The 20,768-nt window shown below is 37.4% G+C and overlaps 1 protein-coding gene across 2 annotated transcripts; it reads right to left on the bottom strand.

Annotated features, from left to right (window-relative positions):
* Nucleotides 1–1,571: 1,571 nt before the first annotated feature.
* OTUD6B (OTU domain containing 6B) lies at nucleotides 1,572–11,448 on the bottom strand. Of its 2 annotated transcripts, none has more exons than XM_029283742.1 (7): nucleotides 11,251–11,448; nucleotides 8,773–8,927; nucleotides 7,379–7,471; nucleotides 4,798–5,110; nucleotides 4,410–4,471; nucleotides 2,484–2,590; nucleotides 1,572–1,896 (listed from the first exon to the last, which is right to left on the bottom strand). In XM_029283742.1, exons 2-7 carry the CDS (start codon nucleotides 8,911–8,913, stop codon nucleotides 1,812–1,814), a joined length of 801 nt encoding a protein of 266 aa, XP_029139575.1. In that variant the 5' UTR covers nucleotides 8,914–8,927; nucleotides 11,251–11,448; the 3' UTR covers nucleotides 1,572–1,811. The 2 variants fall into 2 exon arrangements, with proteins under 2 accessions (XP_029139575.1, XP_015669473.1); XM_015813987.2 differs by lacking the exon at nucleotides 11,251–11,448 and adding an exon at nucleotides 11,042–11,140.
* Between the last annotated feature and the right edge of the window lie 9,320 nt (nucleotides 11,449–20,768).

Below are 20,768 nucleotides of genomic sequence, written 5' to 3'. Positions count from 1 at the left end.
AAAAAAAAAAAAAAAAACACTAACCACAGCATATTGTAAGCTGAGAAAATAGCTTGAAGGGGGCCATTCCCAAATGGACAATAAAAAGTTCGTATGGAAAGGATGTATAACATTTAAGAAATGAAATATCCACCGTATATATACTCATAGCAAAAAAAATATGCCTGTTTCTAAATATGGATCAGTTCTGAAAACCACTTGAACTTTCATTAAAAATGGCAGGAAGCAGTTTACACTCGTCAAATTCAGTTCAAATGGATGGAAATGGGAATAAGGTTCAAAATAACATTACCACCACAGTATTTATGTTTTCAGTTATACTGTTTCACACTTCAGATGCCAGTAATGTTTATCATAGTAATAGTATTTTTCCTTTTTTTCCAAGAAATGCAGACCAAAGCCTTTCAAAAATTAAGGGTTTTTTAAATCAAACAGTGTATCTATATAAACTCTCAGTAGGTCACAAATAAAATTCTATCTACTTCTCGGGTATTAGCACATACTAGATACAATATGAGTGAACAAAAAAGTGTTCATTCTGAAAGTCAGACTTACTATGAACAAATTTAATTATAAGAATATTTTAAATCGGGGGTGTCAAACTGCCAGCCCGCAAGCCAGATGTCTCATGCTGAAACCGCGCCCACTCCATTGCCGGCAATGAAAAAAAAGTCGCAATACATTGCAACACATCACGTGACGTTGCAAGTTTGACACCCTTGTTTTAAATGATGTATAAAGCAGCACATCCCAATGAAAGATTAAAATAATTTAACTGAAGTTTTATATACTCTCATTATTACCTCATATATGAAATGGCCTGCAGGATCATAGTATATTCATGAATTACATGAATATATTTACAAGGGAAATATATTCTTGAAATATATCATTGTGGGCGATATGTATCCTATAGCAATATTACAATCCACCTTTCCGGTTTTCAAAATAATGGGATAATTAAAATACCCACATGGAGGCACTACTTCATTTTAAGCTGGATAGTTTTCCAGACCAAAGGTTTTTAATAGCTATCTAAAATAGGTATTAACACAATGAGTTTTCTACAGCTATTCTATAAGCATGTTATATAAGAAAGAATTATCTGCTTTAAAAAGGAAATATTCTAATTTATTGGAAAAGCATGTGCTTTGTCTGTGAAAGATTCCTGGCAATTCCAAGGTGAGTTGGCGAAGTATCTCTTTACATTGATTACTATTACTGTAAACTGAGCTAGAGGAATCAATAAGGTAAGACTGCTTCCTATACTTTAATGATCAGAGATGAAGGTTTCTGCATTTCAGAATCAGGTACTCTTCTGCCACAACCCAAAATAAAATCAATATGAGTATTTCAGTAAAGGGGATTCAATACTCAGAACAAATCATCTTGAAAAATATTATAACAGCTCAGCAATTTCAGACGGTCCATGTCAGTTGCTTTTATAATTATTTCATGATTGGTATCCATAACAACTGAACTACAATGCAATATTGCATGTCTGTGCATGTATGTATTCTGTACACTGGCTTTCCTGTTAAAATGAAAGAAGTAAAGCAAACAAAAGGAAATATAATCCACAATTTATTATGAGAGACATTAGAAACACGTCAGAATTTTTTTTAAAAAACATGATTTAAACTGAATAGTGCTGATAACAGATCTCATATATACAGACACACATACCATATATGTGTGTGTTTGTATAACCCTGTATGCCTTATTAAAGAATTGAGAATTCATTTTAAGACCTATATAGAGACACTTAGTAAAATTGTAGCCATCATTCATGTCTTCTGATGACCTGTGTATTAGCTTTCATTTTCTGCAGTGTTCTCCAACAGAGTTTTTACAGAATTATAATGTTCTCCTAATCCATACGCATGTCTCATATACCTAGAAGAAAAACATATGTGAAAAATACAAGGACTTCCACCAAATTAAAATAGCACATGCACACTTGATATAAGTTACCACATTGTTATTTATTTAAAAGATTGCATGGCTGTTCAGAGTTGTGTTCTAAGATAAATTCATGAATTTATTTTAAATTTAAAAAGTTCACTTTAAGAGTAAGTTAATAAATAGAATGAGCAAATTCAGGTTTTGTTACTGAAAGTTATTTATTAGTACACAAACTGAAAGACATTACTTAAATCATTATTCTCTTTTCTTAAACTGAGTTCATTTTCTGTAAGAAAGTAGACATTTTATTCTTGGGTTGTTTTCTTTTTAAGAAAACAGGTAGCAACCTACTGATTTCTATTACTTTATATTATCAAAAACATAATGTTATTGGTGAGCACAACCTACAAGTTTGAAGGCCAATATTAAATCTCTGCATGTGTTTCTAAACTCTGAAAAAGGTGCCAAATTAGAGCTATGTGGTTTTATAATTTGCAGTTCATTTCTTAATTGTAATTCAAGTGTAAAGCAACCAAACAAAAATTGTTTTGAAGTTCAAGTTTAAAGTATTTACTCACACAAGTATTAGTGGTTTCCTACTGTATTCTTCACCAACAATAATAGGAGGGGAATCCATCTGAATTACTTCAATTGGTGTTTGCAAGATATGTGATAAAGCTCTTAGCTGTAAAGCAAAACTATATCTTAATTTACATTTTAATCTTATCTTTTTCACTTTAGTATTCTTTACAAAAGATTTTTCTACAAAAGCATACACAATGCATAATTCTACTAGCTCCAGTTATTTAAATATTCCTAATTAAAAGAAAAGACTTATCTTTAGATTAACCTGTTTCTGGTCTATGGAATACTATGGTATTTATGCATCTGCTAGGCAACCCCATTGAATTTCCCAGCTTCCTTGTCCAACTGCAATTTCCTATATCTTTATCAAAATGTTTGAGGAGATCTTCTTAACTCCTCGGTATCAACTTCTGGTGGTGAAATGGGTCACAAAGATCTGTAATTGAGGTTGCATATTTATAATAGATAGTTGTACGCTGGCTCAAGAATTCTGGAAGTTGATGTCCGCACATCTTAAAAGTTTCAAGGCTCTTTGCTTTCCAAAGACTGGACACACCCCAGAGCAGCAGATCTGTACACAGTACTTTATTGTGATATATACCTTCCCCCAAAACAGGCTATTGTTCTGGGTCAACTCCACCCTCCTAGGCCTTGCAAGTTGATGTTGCCACATAAGTACATCTTTAATACTCAGTCCTTTAATATTCAGTCTAAACAAAGTATGTAAAATGGTATACAACTTTTGCCTCCCTCCAAATGTTCTTGCACTGATTGGGATGAAGCGCTGCTTCAGGGTGGATGCTCCTTTTCTGGTTGCTGGTGAGTTCCAGGCCAAGCTCCAAGCTCTGTTCATAAGCAGTATTGCTTTTGAACACTAGCTGAGCTCCTAAGACGAGTTCCAGGCAGGAATTCCACCAGATATGCTGCTTAGCCTAGCTTGTGGTCCAGACAGTTGGCTGTTAGCCTTCTTGCCTGCCTGTAATAGTTGTCAGTCTCAAATTATGGTGTTTCCTCCATCTGTTTGCTTTTTCTTATCTGCCTTTTTCCTACACACCCCCAGGGCTTTTTTTTTTTGTCACAGAACGCCCATGGATGGAACCTTGTAGGGTAGGCAAGGCGGGTTGTATGACGTGTGTGAGTTCCGGCACCTTTTTTTTTTTTTTTTTTTTACAAAAAAAGCACTGCACACCCCCACATACTTTCCTACACACACACACACATACAAAAGCGACAACTGGTTGCTTTTGTAATCTAATGGCCTGGATAGCATGAGGCTGTCTCTGAATGTCGGCATGTTCCTGAAAATGCCAGAATGTAGCTTAATTAGTCAGAGAGCTAGAACACTGGCATTGTATGTAAACTGAGAGTGAATGAATGAGTAAGCCCGTCTCTTAAATTTTGGGGGCTGTGAACTTTTTACAGCCCTTTGGGGAAAAGCATGTTCTTCTTGGTTATTGGCACTATCCAACAATGGCAACAGGAAGTGCTGGGATTGCCATTGCTAAGCAGTGCAATCACTCTATAACTGAATTGTTTAGTGACATAAATTTTGATCCAAATTACATCTTTAACTGAAGACTAGCTGTATTATTTCTATAGGCTATGTAAGACCTTAGCAAACAAGTGAAAAATAAGTATCTAAACATGACATATGTTTCCAAAAAGTCTCTGTGAAACAATATGAAAAATGCTCTTTATTTTCATCACAATCCTCACTGCCTAACAATTTTCCCTATTTCTTTTAAAGTCCTTGGAAAATTCTAAAAACTGTATCATTTTAGCAGCCTGCTTATCTAATAGGTCTTAATCTCCAAGTTTCCTGGAGAAGAAATATAAATTCAACTCATTAGTGCTTTCTATAATATCTCTCCTATAATATCATAAACATTTTATAAGAAAGTAGAGCATGTCATACTTACTTCTAACTGACCACCCCATGAAGCAGTGTTTGATATATCAGAACAGTATTTTTCAAATTCCTCTGCATGAAAAAAAGCATAAAAAATGGGAAAAGAAGGAATAATTAAAGATAAAAAAGAATGGCTAAAGGAAGCTTGCAGAATATAAACACTTGTTATATATCTCTCTCAATAAACGTATTAAGACAGAATATTAAGCTGCATATTTATAATAGATTGTACGCTGGCTCGGGAATTCTGGAAGTTGATGTCCACACATCTTAAAATTGACAAGTTTGAAAAACACTGCTGTGCAGTTTATATAACACAGCTCAGGGTCTGAAGCATATTTAAATTAATGTTGTCTATAATTACTTTTAAAAAAAAATATTAGGAGACTTTTACTTACCTTGGCTGTACAAATCTCCTGTATTTGGGTTTGTCAGAAATGGTAGAAAGTCATCCATGTGACTTCTCATATAGTCTGCAGTCTGACTTCTAAGTGTTGAAACTGTCCACAAGTTCTGTAGCTCTTTGAGCTGATCTTCAATAGCTCTATACAAGCAATGACCATCAGACGGGATTTGCTTAATTTCCAATTGCCTTAAGGCTAAAATATTTGCAAGTTTCTGACTTTCAAGGTGCCTAGCACCTGTTAAATTTTCTATCTCAGCTTCTGCTATTCTTTCTTCTCTTTCCTTTTCCAGAACTGCTTTTTTATCCTGTGATTAAACACAACAAAACACTGCAATTTTACATTAGCCCATATCATATTTTAATACAGCCTACAGTGTTTAACCTTCTCATATATTTATGATATTATACTAGAAAATTCATACCCTGTTGGGTTATCATTTCAGAGATATTTCCTTACCTAAACAGAGCAACAAAATAACTAAGTGAAGGCCAAAAAGCAGGAGCAACTTCTGACTGCCTGATGGCTTCCCCATTGAATTTTCTTATGGGAATATGACAGAGAGCAAGGAAAACCCTTCCTTCCTTCCTTCCTTTCTTTGCAGAAAGGAAAGTGAGTGCTGCTGGGTGGGGAGAAAGTGAGGGACTGCGAGACTAGCTTGGAAACTGACATGGAATGTTGAGAATGAAGATTACATGACTGTAGTAGTAGCCCAGCAACAGCAGGCAGCAACACTAAAACAGCCATAGGTTTTTCAAATTTCATTCCCTCAGGAGTCTTGGTTTCCAGATTTTGAACATATTCTGAAAGTTAGTCCATCTAAGGTACCTTGGTTCAAAAATGTTGCCCAATGATGCACTGTTCTGCCCCAGTTAAAGGTCATGACAACAAGAATTTTAGTGGTATATGGATTCAGTTTGGCTAACAGAGTTGTATAAAATGAGCAAAATACTAAGTTACAACATTGTATGCTCAATATTGTACAGACCGTTTATCAAGGTATTTAGTTGCACAAAATCTGCTTTTCAAAAGAAACCTTCAAATGAAAAGACAGATTCATATGCTTTCAAGTCCAGCTTGCTGAACTGAAGAACAAAATAGCTTGCCTGAAGATTTATCCTTTGCGATTTTCTGTCCTTTACTATTCATCTCAGAATAATATTTCACAGCATTTAAAATACAATATCCACTGAGATTTTAATGATATAATTTGGTATGTTAAACATGTTTCATAATAATGTTCTCTTTTGTTATTAATCAGTGGCATTTATTTGCAAGCTAGTATATTTTCACCAGTAAAGTACAAGCAGAATGCTGTAGAAGTTAAGCTGTCAGATTTTGGCGGTCAGCTTGTAAGGAGTTCTCTTATTGTTACTTCATGTAAAAAAAAATCAGAAACATTTGATAGGATCCAGAATCACGTTTAGTAGAAATATGCTTTTGAAATCGAAGTAATCTCTCCTTCATCCTATAGTCCCTAGACAGCTCTCTGGAGGCATGGGAAATCATCTGGAACAAAACGAGGGATAGCATAATGGGAAGAAGTAACAGGAAAAAGTAGATCCTTGCCCACATACCACTAACACTTAAATATGGCAGTCGTAGATTGGAAAGTATCTATTTTATAAGTAGTCCTCAACTTATGACTACAACTGGGACCAGAATTTCCACTGCTGAACAAAATGGCTGTTATGTGAGTTGCATTTCATTTTATGAGTTTGGGCCATCATTATTAAGTGAATCACTGCATTTAAATGAATCATGTGGTCATTAAACAAATCTGTCTTGCCCCATTGACTTTGCTTGTCTGGGAAGGTTGCAAATGGCATTCACATAACCCCAGAACACTGCAACTGTCATAAATGCATGCCAGTTGCCCAGCACTCAGATTTTGTTCATGTGACTATGGGGATGCCACAATAGTCATTAAGCAGGAGGACTGGTTGTACATCAGTGCCACTGTAACTTTGAACAATTGCTAAACAAATGGCTGTAAGTCAAGGACTATCTGAATTTCAGATGGACAAATCCAGGCAAACCCACACATAATTTTACCTAATTATTTCTGTGAATACTATTTTTCTCTTTAATTGTGAAACCATTGGTTTCTGGGGAAACCATTGCATATTTGTCTCTACATAAATTTAGTATCTTGTAGAATAATCTGCATGGAATTATATGGAAGGAGGCAGCCCTTATTCCCAAAAGATAAATAATTTGGCTTGCAAACTGAAAAAAAGTATTTTTGAAAATCCTCACATAACATAACACTTGATGGATGGATGTGCGTAGGTGCATGTTTGATCTTTTTCTGCATAAAATATTCTGATTATGACTTCTATTGACCTGGAATCATGTTCTAGAATCTTCCAGCAGTACCACATTAATGATCACACCATGCACTTGATTGTAAAACCTACTCACAGTCTAATGCAGACATGTCAAACTCACAACGTCACGTGACGTTACGCGATGTATCGGAACTTTTTCCCCATTGTCGGCAATGGGGTGGGCGTGGTTTCAACCGGCAGTTTGACACCCCTGGTCTAATGAATTAATTTTGAAATAATCTTACCCGCCTTTTCTGTGCTTTTGATATTCTAGCAGGCTGGCTCTGTTCTCTGCTCTCAAGCTCCAGTTTTGCAATATTTAGACTTGCCAAATATTCCTAAATAATAAATAAAAATTACTTAAAATATTTAAAAAAGAATATCTTACAACCCTTCAGTTTTGACAGAAGCTATGTTTAAAGTTTCATAACCTTCACTGCCTCGTGATATTTTATACAGTTTCTACTGCAGCCATTATTCTCTGTAATCATTCATTTACATGATTCAATGCTAATTCCATTTATCAGTTAGTTTGAGACCTTTTCTCTACTGGCAAGTAGCCAACCAGAGAATCCTATCTATCAGAAATTCTATGCACCTGATTAACATGTAGCATCAGGTTCCTACTATAATCAGAAGAAAAACTATAGTCACAAGGCTAATAAATATAGGTTACAACAGTAATTGGGATTGCAATTTTGGCTGTTAAACAATGCAATCGTAAAATATGTTACATGACTGCTTCACTTAGCAACAGAAATCTCAGCAGTCCCTGTTACCATCATTAACTGAATCCCACTGATTGTTAGTAAAGGATCTACCCTGATCCAAACCATTCCTACCTTGAGACCCAACCAGCCCTGAGGCTCAATATGTAAGGGACTGCCTCCTCTTCAACTCTCCCACTGCCTATCTCCCACCCAGCTGTGGCGGTGCTAAAGCTGAAATAGAGGCCCATGTCCTTCAACAGTCTAAACCTGATGTCACTGCTCTCATACTTCAGTCTCCGCACCACCAGCACTGCCACCCTTGTTGAGTGCCACCTCAAACCCCATGCCATAGCAAGCCACCCCAGTGCCACAGGACAAAGGCCCCATCGCTCTGGACTCAACAAGCTCTGCCATCTAAGCTGTCCTTCACAGTTTCCTTCCTCCCAATACTGACAAAGTGCACCCAGCCTGGCCTTATGTGAGGCAGTGGCTGGTTCTGCCAGATCTTCTTCCTGAGACTATGTGCACCCTTCTCCATATCTGATGCTGCCTTCTTGCAATGGACAATTCTCTCATTCCCTTTCAGTTAGAGACACAGAATGTTTTACTAACAATAACTGCTTCCATCTAACCTTGAGGTTCCATCTAGGAGCTCTAGAACTATACGATCATTCTTCCACAAAAAGTACCTTATTCCCCCAAACTCATATGAATTTTATACAAGATCATTGCAAGGTCTCCAACTGTATTTCTCAACAATCACTCATTGGTTTTATTTATAAGAAAAAAGAGTGCTTGCAAATAAGTTCAAAAGACAATCTTCAGAATGAAAAAAAGTCTTTAGCAATATTTACTTTAAAAACACAAGACATTTTTAGTAACTAAAAATACAACAAACTCATAGTACCTCAAAAATAAATGCTACATACTTTATTCTGTTCAGGTAATGTTTCCTTTAACTTCTTTAGTTCCTCTTTGTGCTTCTCTTCTAACTCAGACTCTAGCTTGGCAACATCATCCAGCAGCTGTTTTCTTCTCTTTTTATCATTCTTTGGAACAGTATTTTTCATTCCTTGGATTTTGGCTATAGAAGCAAAAACAGGTGAGACAAATGAAAAACATCTTACGTTATTCGTGTTATTATTCATGATCTGAGTTTAACAAAAAAAATAATTTTACACATAAATATTAAATCAAATAAAATTGCGGTAATTGAATTTCAGAAAACATCCTTCCCAAACAATGAAAAATTATCTGTGTCTTACTACTACATTACTTCCTACTAACACAATTCAAAACATAAAATGGAATTTAATCCATGCTGACCCAAAACTCTTTAATTTTCAAAAATCAAATGAAATTGACATGCATGATTAAAAGTAGACTGTATTGTGTAGCTTTGAAGTTATGTAGCCAGAACACAATTCAGCTCATTAGTTTGAGGTGCCTGTGTTTTGATGGAAAATAGGGGTTTTTTTGGTGAATATGTGACATGTGAGACTGTAAGTCCATGTAGTTGTGCATCATACAAGACCTGATCTGGATTCTTTCCACCTATCCTGTGAAGACAAAAATGTAATTTTGGCTACAACAGTTGCTTTAGCTACTAAACTTGCTACTAAAGTTGAAAAAAAGAAAAGAGATACCAGCAACACTGGAAGTCATGAAGGATCAGGCTGCTATCTGACAGTTCGATAATGAAATCTATCTATGTGGTTGCTGTGACTTAATGTGACTTAATGGTGCATAATCAACAGAAAATTGTAGAATTGAAGGGGCTGCTATTAGAAGTAACATCTTGTTCTAAATAAAATATTACATTTTTCCAATAATTTGTATTATTCCTAGTTTTTGTTGTGCAAAAGAGTTTTTAAAAAAATATTATATAGAAGATCTGATTAATCAAAACTAAAATAAAGGTGTCACTTTTGCTCCAAGTACTGCAATGTGCAAGGCCTGCAGCTTAGGACAGCTTCTCATGTTATGTGAACAACATGAAAGTTCATGCAGCAGCAACACTGTCATCATTCTCTCCCTGCCATGCATGGAAGCAAGCTGTATGGGATAATGCAGGATAATTGAGGATGCAATAACATGAGTTTCTATGATCCCCGTTCTGTCATACTGGTGCAGTAGCTCAAGAAAACGCCTGAAACTGCAGTTCTGACAGCATCAAGTTAATTTAGGATGCTATTTTAAAAAACACACAAAATACATTTAAAGCAATTAGTAATATTTCATCATCTAAATATTTCCTACATTTCACACTGCAATTTTGATTTGGAGTCCTACCGCCAAATGTGGCTACTTTCATCTGTATCCAGAAAATCTGAAAGGCTCTATTGGGTTTTGAATATTGCCCTTCCTTATGTCAGATTTATCAAGACATCTGTTCCTTTTACATTTATCTACTAGAGGTTTTACATGTTAGGATGATGCTAGTATTATAATCAATACATTTCTGTTGTTTTTCACATGGCTTCACTTGAGACTTTCTATACCATTTCCTTTTCAGCTTGGGCTTTGTGTGGATATGTGCACATACATGTACAACACATACATTGTATGTTCACAAATGCTCTGGGGAAACATTCTCCCAAGAACCTTTTTGCAAAGCAACACATCACTTTTGCTTATAAAAGTGAAGCAGCCATGTCACTTGGCTTTGCCCACACACTGCTGGTTCAATTCACAGTTGTAATAGTTGGAAGCTGCTGTTGTTGATGTGCTGTACAAGATGTCTACATGCAGAAGTATCCAGAAGTTTCTTCTAGTTTTTGCAAGTACTATGTCAAAAGCTATGAGATGATGTAAAGCTCCTCACTGAGGCATCTCAAATCCCAATGCAGAGACTTCATATACAGTATACACCTGCACATTCTCACTCATAACAACACTCCACGCATCTCATGAAGAAGCTAAAACCCACAAAAGCTCCTTAGCCTTGGTACACAGAACTCTGTGCCTCTGCTTACATGACAAACATACCACAAATAAGCCAATTACAACTGCATACATACTATGCATCCACTCATAGTTAGTTTATAGCCTAGTGCAGTACATGATGATTATAACCAGAGTGGTATTATGATTAATGTGGTCGAGCAGGTCTGGAGAGACCTCAGGCCGTCTGCCCCTTCAACCCTGGAAGCTCACAGGATGCGGGGGCTGTTTGTTCTCTCAGACCAACTTACCTACCTGTTCCTACATTGAAGAGGGAATGCTATATGTACCAACTTAAGCTCCTGGACCAAACAAGATAAGATCTCCTTCAAATTGAGCTCAGTTTTTGACATGCCCATGTAATCATCTTGGCAACATTTGTGTGCTTTGTCCCTGCCTTCTTCCTGGACGTGTTCCCATCTAACCCTGATGTTTCCTTATGGACTCTCATCCCAAATACTAACCTGATTCAACCCTATTAGTTTTTGGAAACCAGCCACGGACATCTAGAAGTTGCTACCCTGCCATGCCCTGGCAAAAAGCAGGCTATCAGTGTCATAAAACTGGATGGAGCAAAACCTGGGTCAGCGTGTCTTGCCAACATAGCGCAGTAGTCCGCTTCGGGATACAGGTTTTCCCTGCAAGCTTTAAGACTATTTCTGCTATCCTCCTCCCGCTACCCAGATTTCTGCCGCCGCCGCCGCCACCCTCACCCTGCAGCCCCCGCTTCTCCTTCCGCTGCCGTCTGGCCAGCTGCTCCAACGTGCCGCCCTCTTCCTCCTCCTCCTCCTCCTCTTCCTCCTCCTCTTCAGCCACCGCGGCTGAGCCGCCTCGCCCTCGCCCGTCCATGGCGGATTCAGCACCACCGCCCGGCTGGCTCTGCTACCCACGTGCGGGTGAAGGGGCGGGGCCGGGCGAAGACACGCCCCTACGCATCGTCGTAGTGCAAAGGGAGGAAACCACAGAGATAAGAAAATGGGAGGAGTTAGGCTGGGGCTTTATAGAGCTAGCAGTTTAGAAGATAAACTTCAGCTCAAGTTTGGGATGAAGTAATACGCTACAAAGAAAATTATCTACCAAGAAATCCAAAAGTCCACAAAACTGGCTAACGGAGGCTTTCCTCTAAAGGTGGCGTATTTTCCTGCAAAAGATTAATCTGGTTGCCCTGCTGAGGAGCTATGGCTAAATAAATTGTGATGGTGACCAACATTTGTCCTCCCTCAAACTTCGTTGTTACTTGAAGTGAAACATTAGAAAGTTTATTTTTTAATCTTTGAAGGTCTAAATCAGGGGTAGTCAACCTTGGCTCTAAATCAATGTTTTTCAAAATTAGCAACTTAAAACGTGTGGATTTCAACGCCCCAAATTCCTCAGCCAGCATGCTGATAGTTAAGTCCATCCGTCTTAAATTGACAAGTTAAATAAACACTAGTCTAAAGTCTAATATTATAGGAGTTTATATATCTATATGAAGAAAAAGGAAAGAAGAGGGTATGCGGCTAGAAAAAAAAACCCTCGGACTAAGGCGGCGCGCCACCGTATGGCTATTTAAGATATTGCACCTTCAAGTAGTTTCCCGCAGCTTCTGCTTTCCAGCTTCAAATTGATTCTTGTGGTAGATGTAAACGTGGTAGTAGATTTACCGTACTGAATGTAAGAAACATACTAAAATCAGTAGAAATAAGAGTTTACCAAGCTTTAATAAGAGGGGTTGAGTTGGGTGAATAGGTTGATTTACATAGGGGTTCACATTCAAGGGGAAGAACGTAGAAGCAGCCCCAGAAATATTTTTAGATTATAGTAAGCTTGCAGTGTTAGATCCAGTTCACATTTCTCATGAGAACATATTTAAGCCTCAGGACTGAATGTTCTCACATGAGTCTAAAAATAAATTAGGAAGAATAGCAGAAGGATTAAAAAGCCATGACAGAGATGCCATATGGAATAAATTATAGAAATGCTACCAAAAACTATAACAGGACCATGTCATAACACCCTGGCTATCCTATGCTTTGTTGTCAGCATGCAATGACATAGTCCTGATATGGGGCACTGAGGACCTGGGGTGAAAGTGCTTTAGGCTTTACTCCCTGCCAGCGAATACACTTCAAACACACAAACTTTTATCCTGATTTATACAATTGCATCTTTACAATAACTATCAAAACATTGGCTTATCAGGTGATTGTTATAATGATCAGGTGACTTTTGTTGCCATTGTTGAGAACTGGGAGATGAAGCCTAGACTACTGGAGAGGATGAGATTATGAAAAGTAGTCCAGTATAATTGCTGTGCCAGACTTTGTTCCTTATTTCATGGTGCCATGGCAGAACAATTCATTTCTCTTGTCCACAAACCCATAGGACATTGCCATAAGACCTACATCTCCTATACATCCTCTTATTCTTTAAACTTCCCACCTCTCTTTGTGATGATCTCAGTTCCAACCATGGCTTTTTCAGTTTTCCCCTTCTTTTTTTGACAATGGAACATAATAATATTTTTCACATATTTTAATTAGGTAGTCCATCTACTTAAATTCATTTTATAATTTAGTGATTTAATTCTCACTATCTAACCTTCTAGTGCTTGTATTTTATTACTCCTTTTTATCAATTCTGTTATATTGGTGTAATTATCTTGGTTAGTAGCTGTAATAAAGATTATCTACTTAGCAATAGCAATAGTACTTAGACTTATATACCGCTTCACAGTGCTTTACAGCCCTCTTTAAGTAGTTTACAGAGTCGGCATATTGCCCCCCCAACAATCTGGGTCCCCATTTTACCGACCTCAGAAGGATAGAAGTTGAATCAACCTTGAGCCGGTCAGGATCGAACTGCTAGCAGTCAGCAGAATTTAGCCTGTAGTACTGCATTTTAACCACTGCACCACCATGGCTCATGATCATCTATCACAGAGTTCCCCAACCTTTCTGACTTTGCAGCCTGGCCAGGGGGGGGGGGAGAGAGGGAATCATTCTGTGCAGATGGTTCCTGGTGAGGGGGAGAGAAGATGGTTCCGCCCACCACTCAGTAAATGGAGCACATCTGCACACACTCGCCTACTGCTTGCACAAGTGGGGATGTGCAGGCACGCGCAAGCGCTTGCCCACCACATCCACAGCCCAGTTCTGAATTGCTTAAGGCCAGTAGTGGGCTGCAGCCTGGGGGTTGGTGACCCCGATCTATCATATCTATCTAGTAGATAAATGATAGATATCACCTGTCTAGTAAATAGTCTATAATCTGTCTGTCTATCTGTCTGTCTTCCTCTTCATTCATTCCCTCTTCTTTCATCTATTTGTTTTGTTCTTTGATTCCATTCCCTATAAACAGTGCTTTTTTTCTAAAAAAAAAAAAAAAAGGTGCTGGAAATCACACACGTCATACAACCCGCCTTGCCTAACCTACAAGGTTCCATCCAAAAAAGGTGCCGGAACTCCGTTCTGGGCATTCTATGAGAAAAAAAGCCCTGCCTATAAATATAAACAATTCCCCTCCCCCCAATATTCACACACGCTATCTTATTATTTACACAGAAGGACAATAATAATCTTTCTCTATTTGCCAAGCCCACCTAGATTAAACAAATTGCACTCCATAACCCAACAGTTGCATCATCTGCATGTGCAACCTTTCAATTTTTCAACATGCTCACAGAATTTTATGGTTTCCCTTTCCTCATGTATTCCTTTTCATTTGTCTGATATTACTGATTCTCTTTATCAAGCAGTCTCTGCAATATACAGTTAGCCATATGGAAAGCCTAATATGCACATACTGTATTAAATGGCTAAAGATTACAATTACTAATCACTAATTATCCAGAATCTTGAGTTTAATTAGATATATGTTTTGTTGTGACAAGTTCCTTGTAACTTTTCTATTTTTGACATTATATTGTGCAGACCTTGGAAGAAGATTGAGACAAGAAATATATTTAATATAGCTCTTTAGTACAGTGAAACTTTGATCTGATATTTTGAAAAACATGTTTGTTCACTGGGCTACATATTGGTAGTGTACATAGGATACTTAGTTAATAAAGAAGAGAGTATGAATTAACTGGGATAGTTGGACAGCGACTCAGAAAACAATACTGCATCAGGAGTGCCAGACATAGTATTGATCATACGAGTAAAAATTACAAGACTATAGGTCTTTCCAGGAAATAGAGCTTGCTAGTTCATTATATTTTCTTTGTACTCCATATATTTCTGTCTATTTCTGTTTCTCTGTAGGTTTTGTGCTTTTTAAAAATTCTGAAAGGATTGTTTTATCTGTTTTCTTCCATACATTCAGGAGAGTACATGAAATAAAAAGCCTGTGAGATGTAATTGTGGATGGCACAGCATGGTTTACTGAGGAAAGCTTTTTATAAATGTATCTCTCAAGGTTTTACTGATTTATTTGCTGTACAATTTTTCACAGCCATGATTAAAGATGTTCATCATAGGGGAACATCTAGTGGGAGATCTGATTGGCAATGAAGACTGTAAATCAGTTAAAATTCATCAGCAAGGATTCTTGAAAATGTTGCTGTCCAAAAGACATTGAACGTATATGCACAAAACTACCGTAATTGAATTTGTAGCTTCTTTATTTTTGGTTTAACATAGTATCTGATGCAAGCCATTATGGTGATATGCAATAGTGTTGGAAACCATGATTTATGGCTTAACATGTAGGAACATGGCAATTGTGGTTAATTCAACAAACCATCATTTAGTAAATGTCAAGCCAGTTACAACAAAATAATTGTGCTTGCATTGCAAAGGTGGGAAAAACACTAGTTTGTATTTAATACAAACTTAACTGCTTTTGCACTTTCACACCAATATGTGCACAATAACCATTACACTGAAATTCGAATGCATTCCAATTTTGTATTACAGTTTCACCAATATAGAATATGTGCAAAATATGGGCAAAATAGAATATGGAAGAAATAGATATAACTGTCATTTGGTGTAAACAAACTATAGACATGCATTAGTTTGGTAAAATTGTTTGGTAAACATTGCATTAGTTTGGTAAAATTAGACAAAGTGGATACAGAATTTTATATATTAGGAGAAAGATGCATTAAAACCTATATTAGTGCAGAAATAAAGCAGAATCTAACAAACTTGCATTGAAACAATGAGAAATTAGAATCCACTGATATATCCATCCATATATTTACACAAGAAACTAGTACCTCTTTGAGAACAGATATTCAAATTTTCTTCTCTGGTCAAATATCTATTTGGGCTATTTATTTTTTAAAAAATATAAGAAGGGCCCACACAGTTATGAAACATCTAATTTCATTGTCTTCCTTTAGTATCAGACAGAGTTCTCCTTTTACATTAATATATGTTATTGTTTTGAAAACAAAATAATGTTTATCCTTTTCTTCTAGTTTGGCGTGCAGTGACATTGCCAAGATTGGGGAGACTTTGGTCAAGCATAGATGTTGTCTGGAAATCCATACCTCTTCTTTCTAGGCAGCATTTTGGCATTTTTCCTCTCCCCTACCCCCTTGCATTTTATTATTAGAAGATTGTTGTGAAGAGAGAAGGAGGGGGCAGGACTGGACTAACCCAATGTTTTTCAACCTTAGGAACTCCAGCAAGCTGGCTAGAGAATTCTGGGAATTGAAGACTATGTATTTATTTGAAAGCTTTTCCTAGCTGTGTGGACCTGGACCTGCTCCTACTGGTGCAACCAGTGGATACCACCACCTATATGATGTTCAGCAAATCAATAAGGGTTTCTAATTACCATAATCTAATAATAGCAGCAACTGTAGCCTTTCCAACCACTCTGAGAAAGCATTCTTGGAAGGAAACTCAGGAGTGGCTGTGTACGGTAAATGACTTCTACCCTTGATTGGAACATATCACATATCATAAAGCTTAGTATAACTGAGCTTGTCCAATGATTAGACCTTAGTGGTCTAATAAAAAGCAATACAGATTCTTCCATCTTAATATAACTTGATGGATCATAATTAAAAAAACTCTAATCAACCCAGGGGTCTTCAAACTTGGCCCTTTTATGACTTGTGGACTTCAACTCCCAGAATTCCTCAGCCAGCCACACTGGCTGAGGAATTCTGGGAGTTGGAAGTCCACAAGTCATAAAAAGGCCAAGTTTGAAGACCCCGGAATCAACCTATCTGTTATGTTTAGTGACTGACATTAAGCTTTGCTTAATTTTGTTTAAAAATAGAAGTTCTATTTAATATATTTGCATGCTGAGAGTTACATATTCTTTAAATAGCCAGCAGCACTCAGTCAATTTTGCTTCAAAGCTGGGTTAATACTTAGGTGGGAGTCTTCCAGGGAATACTAGAGCAGTAGAGTAGACAATGAAGTGGTCATTTTCTGTGGTTATCAGGAAAACTGCATGGATGTATCTATATGATCATTAAGTTGATCCAAGGAATTGTTCCATTTAAATTACATTTTTTATTCTACAAGAATGTGTAGAATACATTTACATTTAACCTGATAAGACTCTAAAACTCTGAAAGATTTAAGAATAATTTTTCCACATAATATAATAACATAACAAAATGTGTCTATTTGAAAACTATATACAAAAATTGCCCAATGATGCAAAACCAGAATGGAATGAAACTAAGACTATAAACATGAGAATCTGAACAAAAGTAGACATGACAGATTTGCCCATTCATGTTAATATAGTAATTTAGTATTTTAAGCTAAATATGTATCCCTGAACTGCTCTATCTGATGCTAGGCAAATCAATAATATTTTTCATTTCATTTTAACTTTTTCAACACTTAAGTGGATTGACCTACTTCTTTTTTAGCCCTTGTATAGAAATTGTGATTCATCCATGATTTTTTCCTCACTGCCTGCTTACTGACCATTTTCCAATCTTCTATTGGTTTTCCTTAGAAAAAGAAATAACAATAAACCATTAGTCTGCCAATCGTTTTAAGCCTGCTCACAAAGAATTTCCATCATAAATTCTGACCCTTTCCTAAAGGTAAGGTTATTACTTACCCATTAATTGCAAAATGCAATCAGCAGTGTATTTCAACAGCCTCTTTCACCCAGGTTTCTTGTAGTTTCTTTGTTGTCTAGGTTATTCATCCACAGACTATTAGAGTGAAATGAATTATTCACACAAACTCTTCTCCACTTTACCTTCACCCTGCTTTTTTATGTTTACAAGTTCCATTCATTTTAGCAGTTCAAGGCCAGCTCTTTCCATCTGTATCCTAGACAGATGAACTCTCTTGCCCCTTGCATTTTCAGCTCCTTGCCACCATACAGCCTTGGGCTAGTTGCCTACAGAAGAGTTCCAGGAATTCTAATAAAGAAATTTTGCATAAGAAAAATAGTCCAATTATTTTTCAAGATATAGGTGGCCCTGGACTTACAACCATTCATTTAACAACAGTTCAGTGACCTCAGGGAAAGTGAGTTATACCGTGAGTCATCCTTGAAGTTATGACCATCACCCTATATCCATGGTCACATGATCACAATTTGGGCACTTGACAACCAACTCGCATTTATAATGGTTGCATCATCTTATGGTTACATGATCACAATTTGCGACATTCCCAGCTGGCTTCCAACAAGCAAAGTCAATTGGGGAAGCCAGATTCACTTAACTGTGTGAGTCACTTAACAACTGCAGTGATTTGCTCAACAACTTCAGTAAAAATGGTCATAAAATCAGGTCTGGTCATATGACTCTCTTAACAACCTCATCATTTAGCAACCAAAATTCTGGTTCCAATTGTTGTCATAAGTTGAGGACTACTTGTATTCTAATTGATTTGAAGAACTAAACAATTCAGTGAGACGATTTTAAAAGGCTTTCTTTTTTTTTTTTTTTGCTGGCTGATGGTCTATCCAGCATAGCCAATAATGATGGTTATGGGCAGTTGTACTTCAGTCGTATCCCAAAGAACCTAAACTCCTCATCCCTCATCTAGTCTCTAAGGAGTCCAAGGGAGTTGCTCCACAGATTGGGAGAGGTGGAGGACCAAAGTGGGGAGAATTCTAACATGCTAAGTCTATCTACCTCAGTGCTAGGATTGAGGATGGTCTTCTTGCTGGTGATATTGAGAAGGTGAAATGGTGATACCATCTCCAGGTGCAAGCCAGACTGAAAGCCATGGGGGAGGCTACTGGGGGAAGGGGTAATAGATGCCTTGGGTGTAATCACAAAATAACTGGAGCGCCACTTGAACACCAGCATTGACAAAAATCACCACCAGTCAATTGCAAAAGGCAGCTTTACTTGAAACAAGCAACAACGAACAGCAGCATCTGCCTATCCCAGGTCCTTGGGAAGGATTGAATAGGTGGATAAAAATGCCTGATCCTGTCTCCACTGTGTACACAATTATTAGGCAAGTATTTTGACCATATCATCATTTTCATGCATATTTTCCACCTCCAAGCTGTATAGACCTGAATGATTAGTGCAGTGGTTCTCAACCTATGGGTCAGGACCCCATTTGGGGTCGATCGACCATTTCACGGGGGTCGCCAAGCAAGGCTGTCCGCCATTTTTTTCCCCTTTTCCGGCGGGTGCCTTACCTCCCTTGAGCTGGGCCAGCTGGTGGTCGGCCTGCTCCATCTCTGCCACTTGCCAGCTACGCCTCGGCCGGCGCAGGGGGCGGAACCACGCATGCACGGCACTCCCGGGCAGGGAAAGTCCTCGACTTACGACCGGTTGGGTAGTCCTCGACTTACGACCGGTTTAGTCCTCGACTTATGACCGGTTGGGGGTCACGGCATTAAAAAGGTTGAGAACCACTGGATTAGTGGATATAAGCGTATCAGGTTATGTGTATTTGTGTAATGAGGGAGAATAATAATAATAATAATAATAATAATAATAATAATAATAATAATAATAATAATAATAATAAAAAATAATAATAATAATAATAATAATAATAATAATAATAATAATAATAATAATAATAATAATAATAATAATAATAATAATAAAGTTGGAAGGGACCTTAGAGGTAATCTAATCCAACCCTCTGCTCAGGCAGGAAACCCTGTACCATTTCAGACAAATGGCTATCCAATCTCTTCTTAAAAACCTCCAGTGTTGGAGCATTTACAGCTTCTGGAGGCAGGTTGTTCCACTGATTAATTGTTCTAACTGTCAGGAAATTTCTTCTTCGTTCTAGGTTGCTTCTCTCTTTCATTAGTTTCCATCCATTGCTTCTTGTCCTGCCTTCAGGCGCTTTGGAGAATAGCTTGACTACCTCTTCTTTGTGGCAACCCCTGAGATATTGGAACATTGCTATCATGTCACCCCTCGTCCTTCTCTTCATTAAACTAGACATGCCCAATTCCAGCAACCAGTCCTTACATGTTTTAGCCTCCAGTCCCCTAATCATCTTTGTTGCTCTTCTCTGTACTCTTTCTAGAGTCTCAACATCTTTTTTACATCATGGTGACCAAAACTGGATGCAGTATTCCAAGGCATTGTAAAGTGGTGATAACACTTCACGTGATCTTTGCCTAAGGATTATGCACCCTATATCAAGGTGTGCATAATTATTAGGCAACTTCTTTTCCTCAAGCAAAATGGGCCAAAAAAAGAGATTTAACTGAAATGTCAGAAATGTTTATTTCTACATTTTGAGTTGCAAATAAATGAGATGGGCAAATTTTCATTTTTCATTTAGTTGCATAATAATTCTGCACACTAATAGTTGCCCAATAATTGTGCACACATATCTATTCTCCGAAGAAAGCCAAAACCTCACTTTTACTTTCTTAAATATTTAGGTTTAAGGTTGATTAACATTTTGGCTCGACAAGAGAGCGCTTGTTCAATAAGAAAAGTAATCCTCCAAAATACAACTTGCCTAATAATTGTGCCCACAGTGTAAACATCTGGCTGACTAGGCGATCAAGCATAATAATGGGCTTCCTCCAGCAAAGGCGTGCTGGAGCCCCAGTTGCGAGATCTGGACAT

This window comes from Protobothrops mucrosquamatus, unplaced genomic scaffold (assembly GCF_001527695.2).
Source record: "Protobothrops mucrosquamatus isolate PMUCROS unplaced genomic scaffold, P.Mucros_1.0 scaffold211, whole genome shotgun sequence".
Classification (NCBI taxonomy): Eukaryota; Metazoa; Chordata; class Lepidosauria; order Squamata; family Viperidae; genus Protobothrops; species Protobothrops mucrosquamatus.
This window is presented reverse-complemented; position numbering and strand designations above follow the sequence as displayed.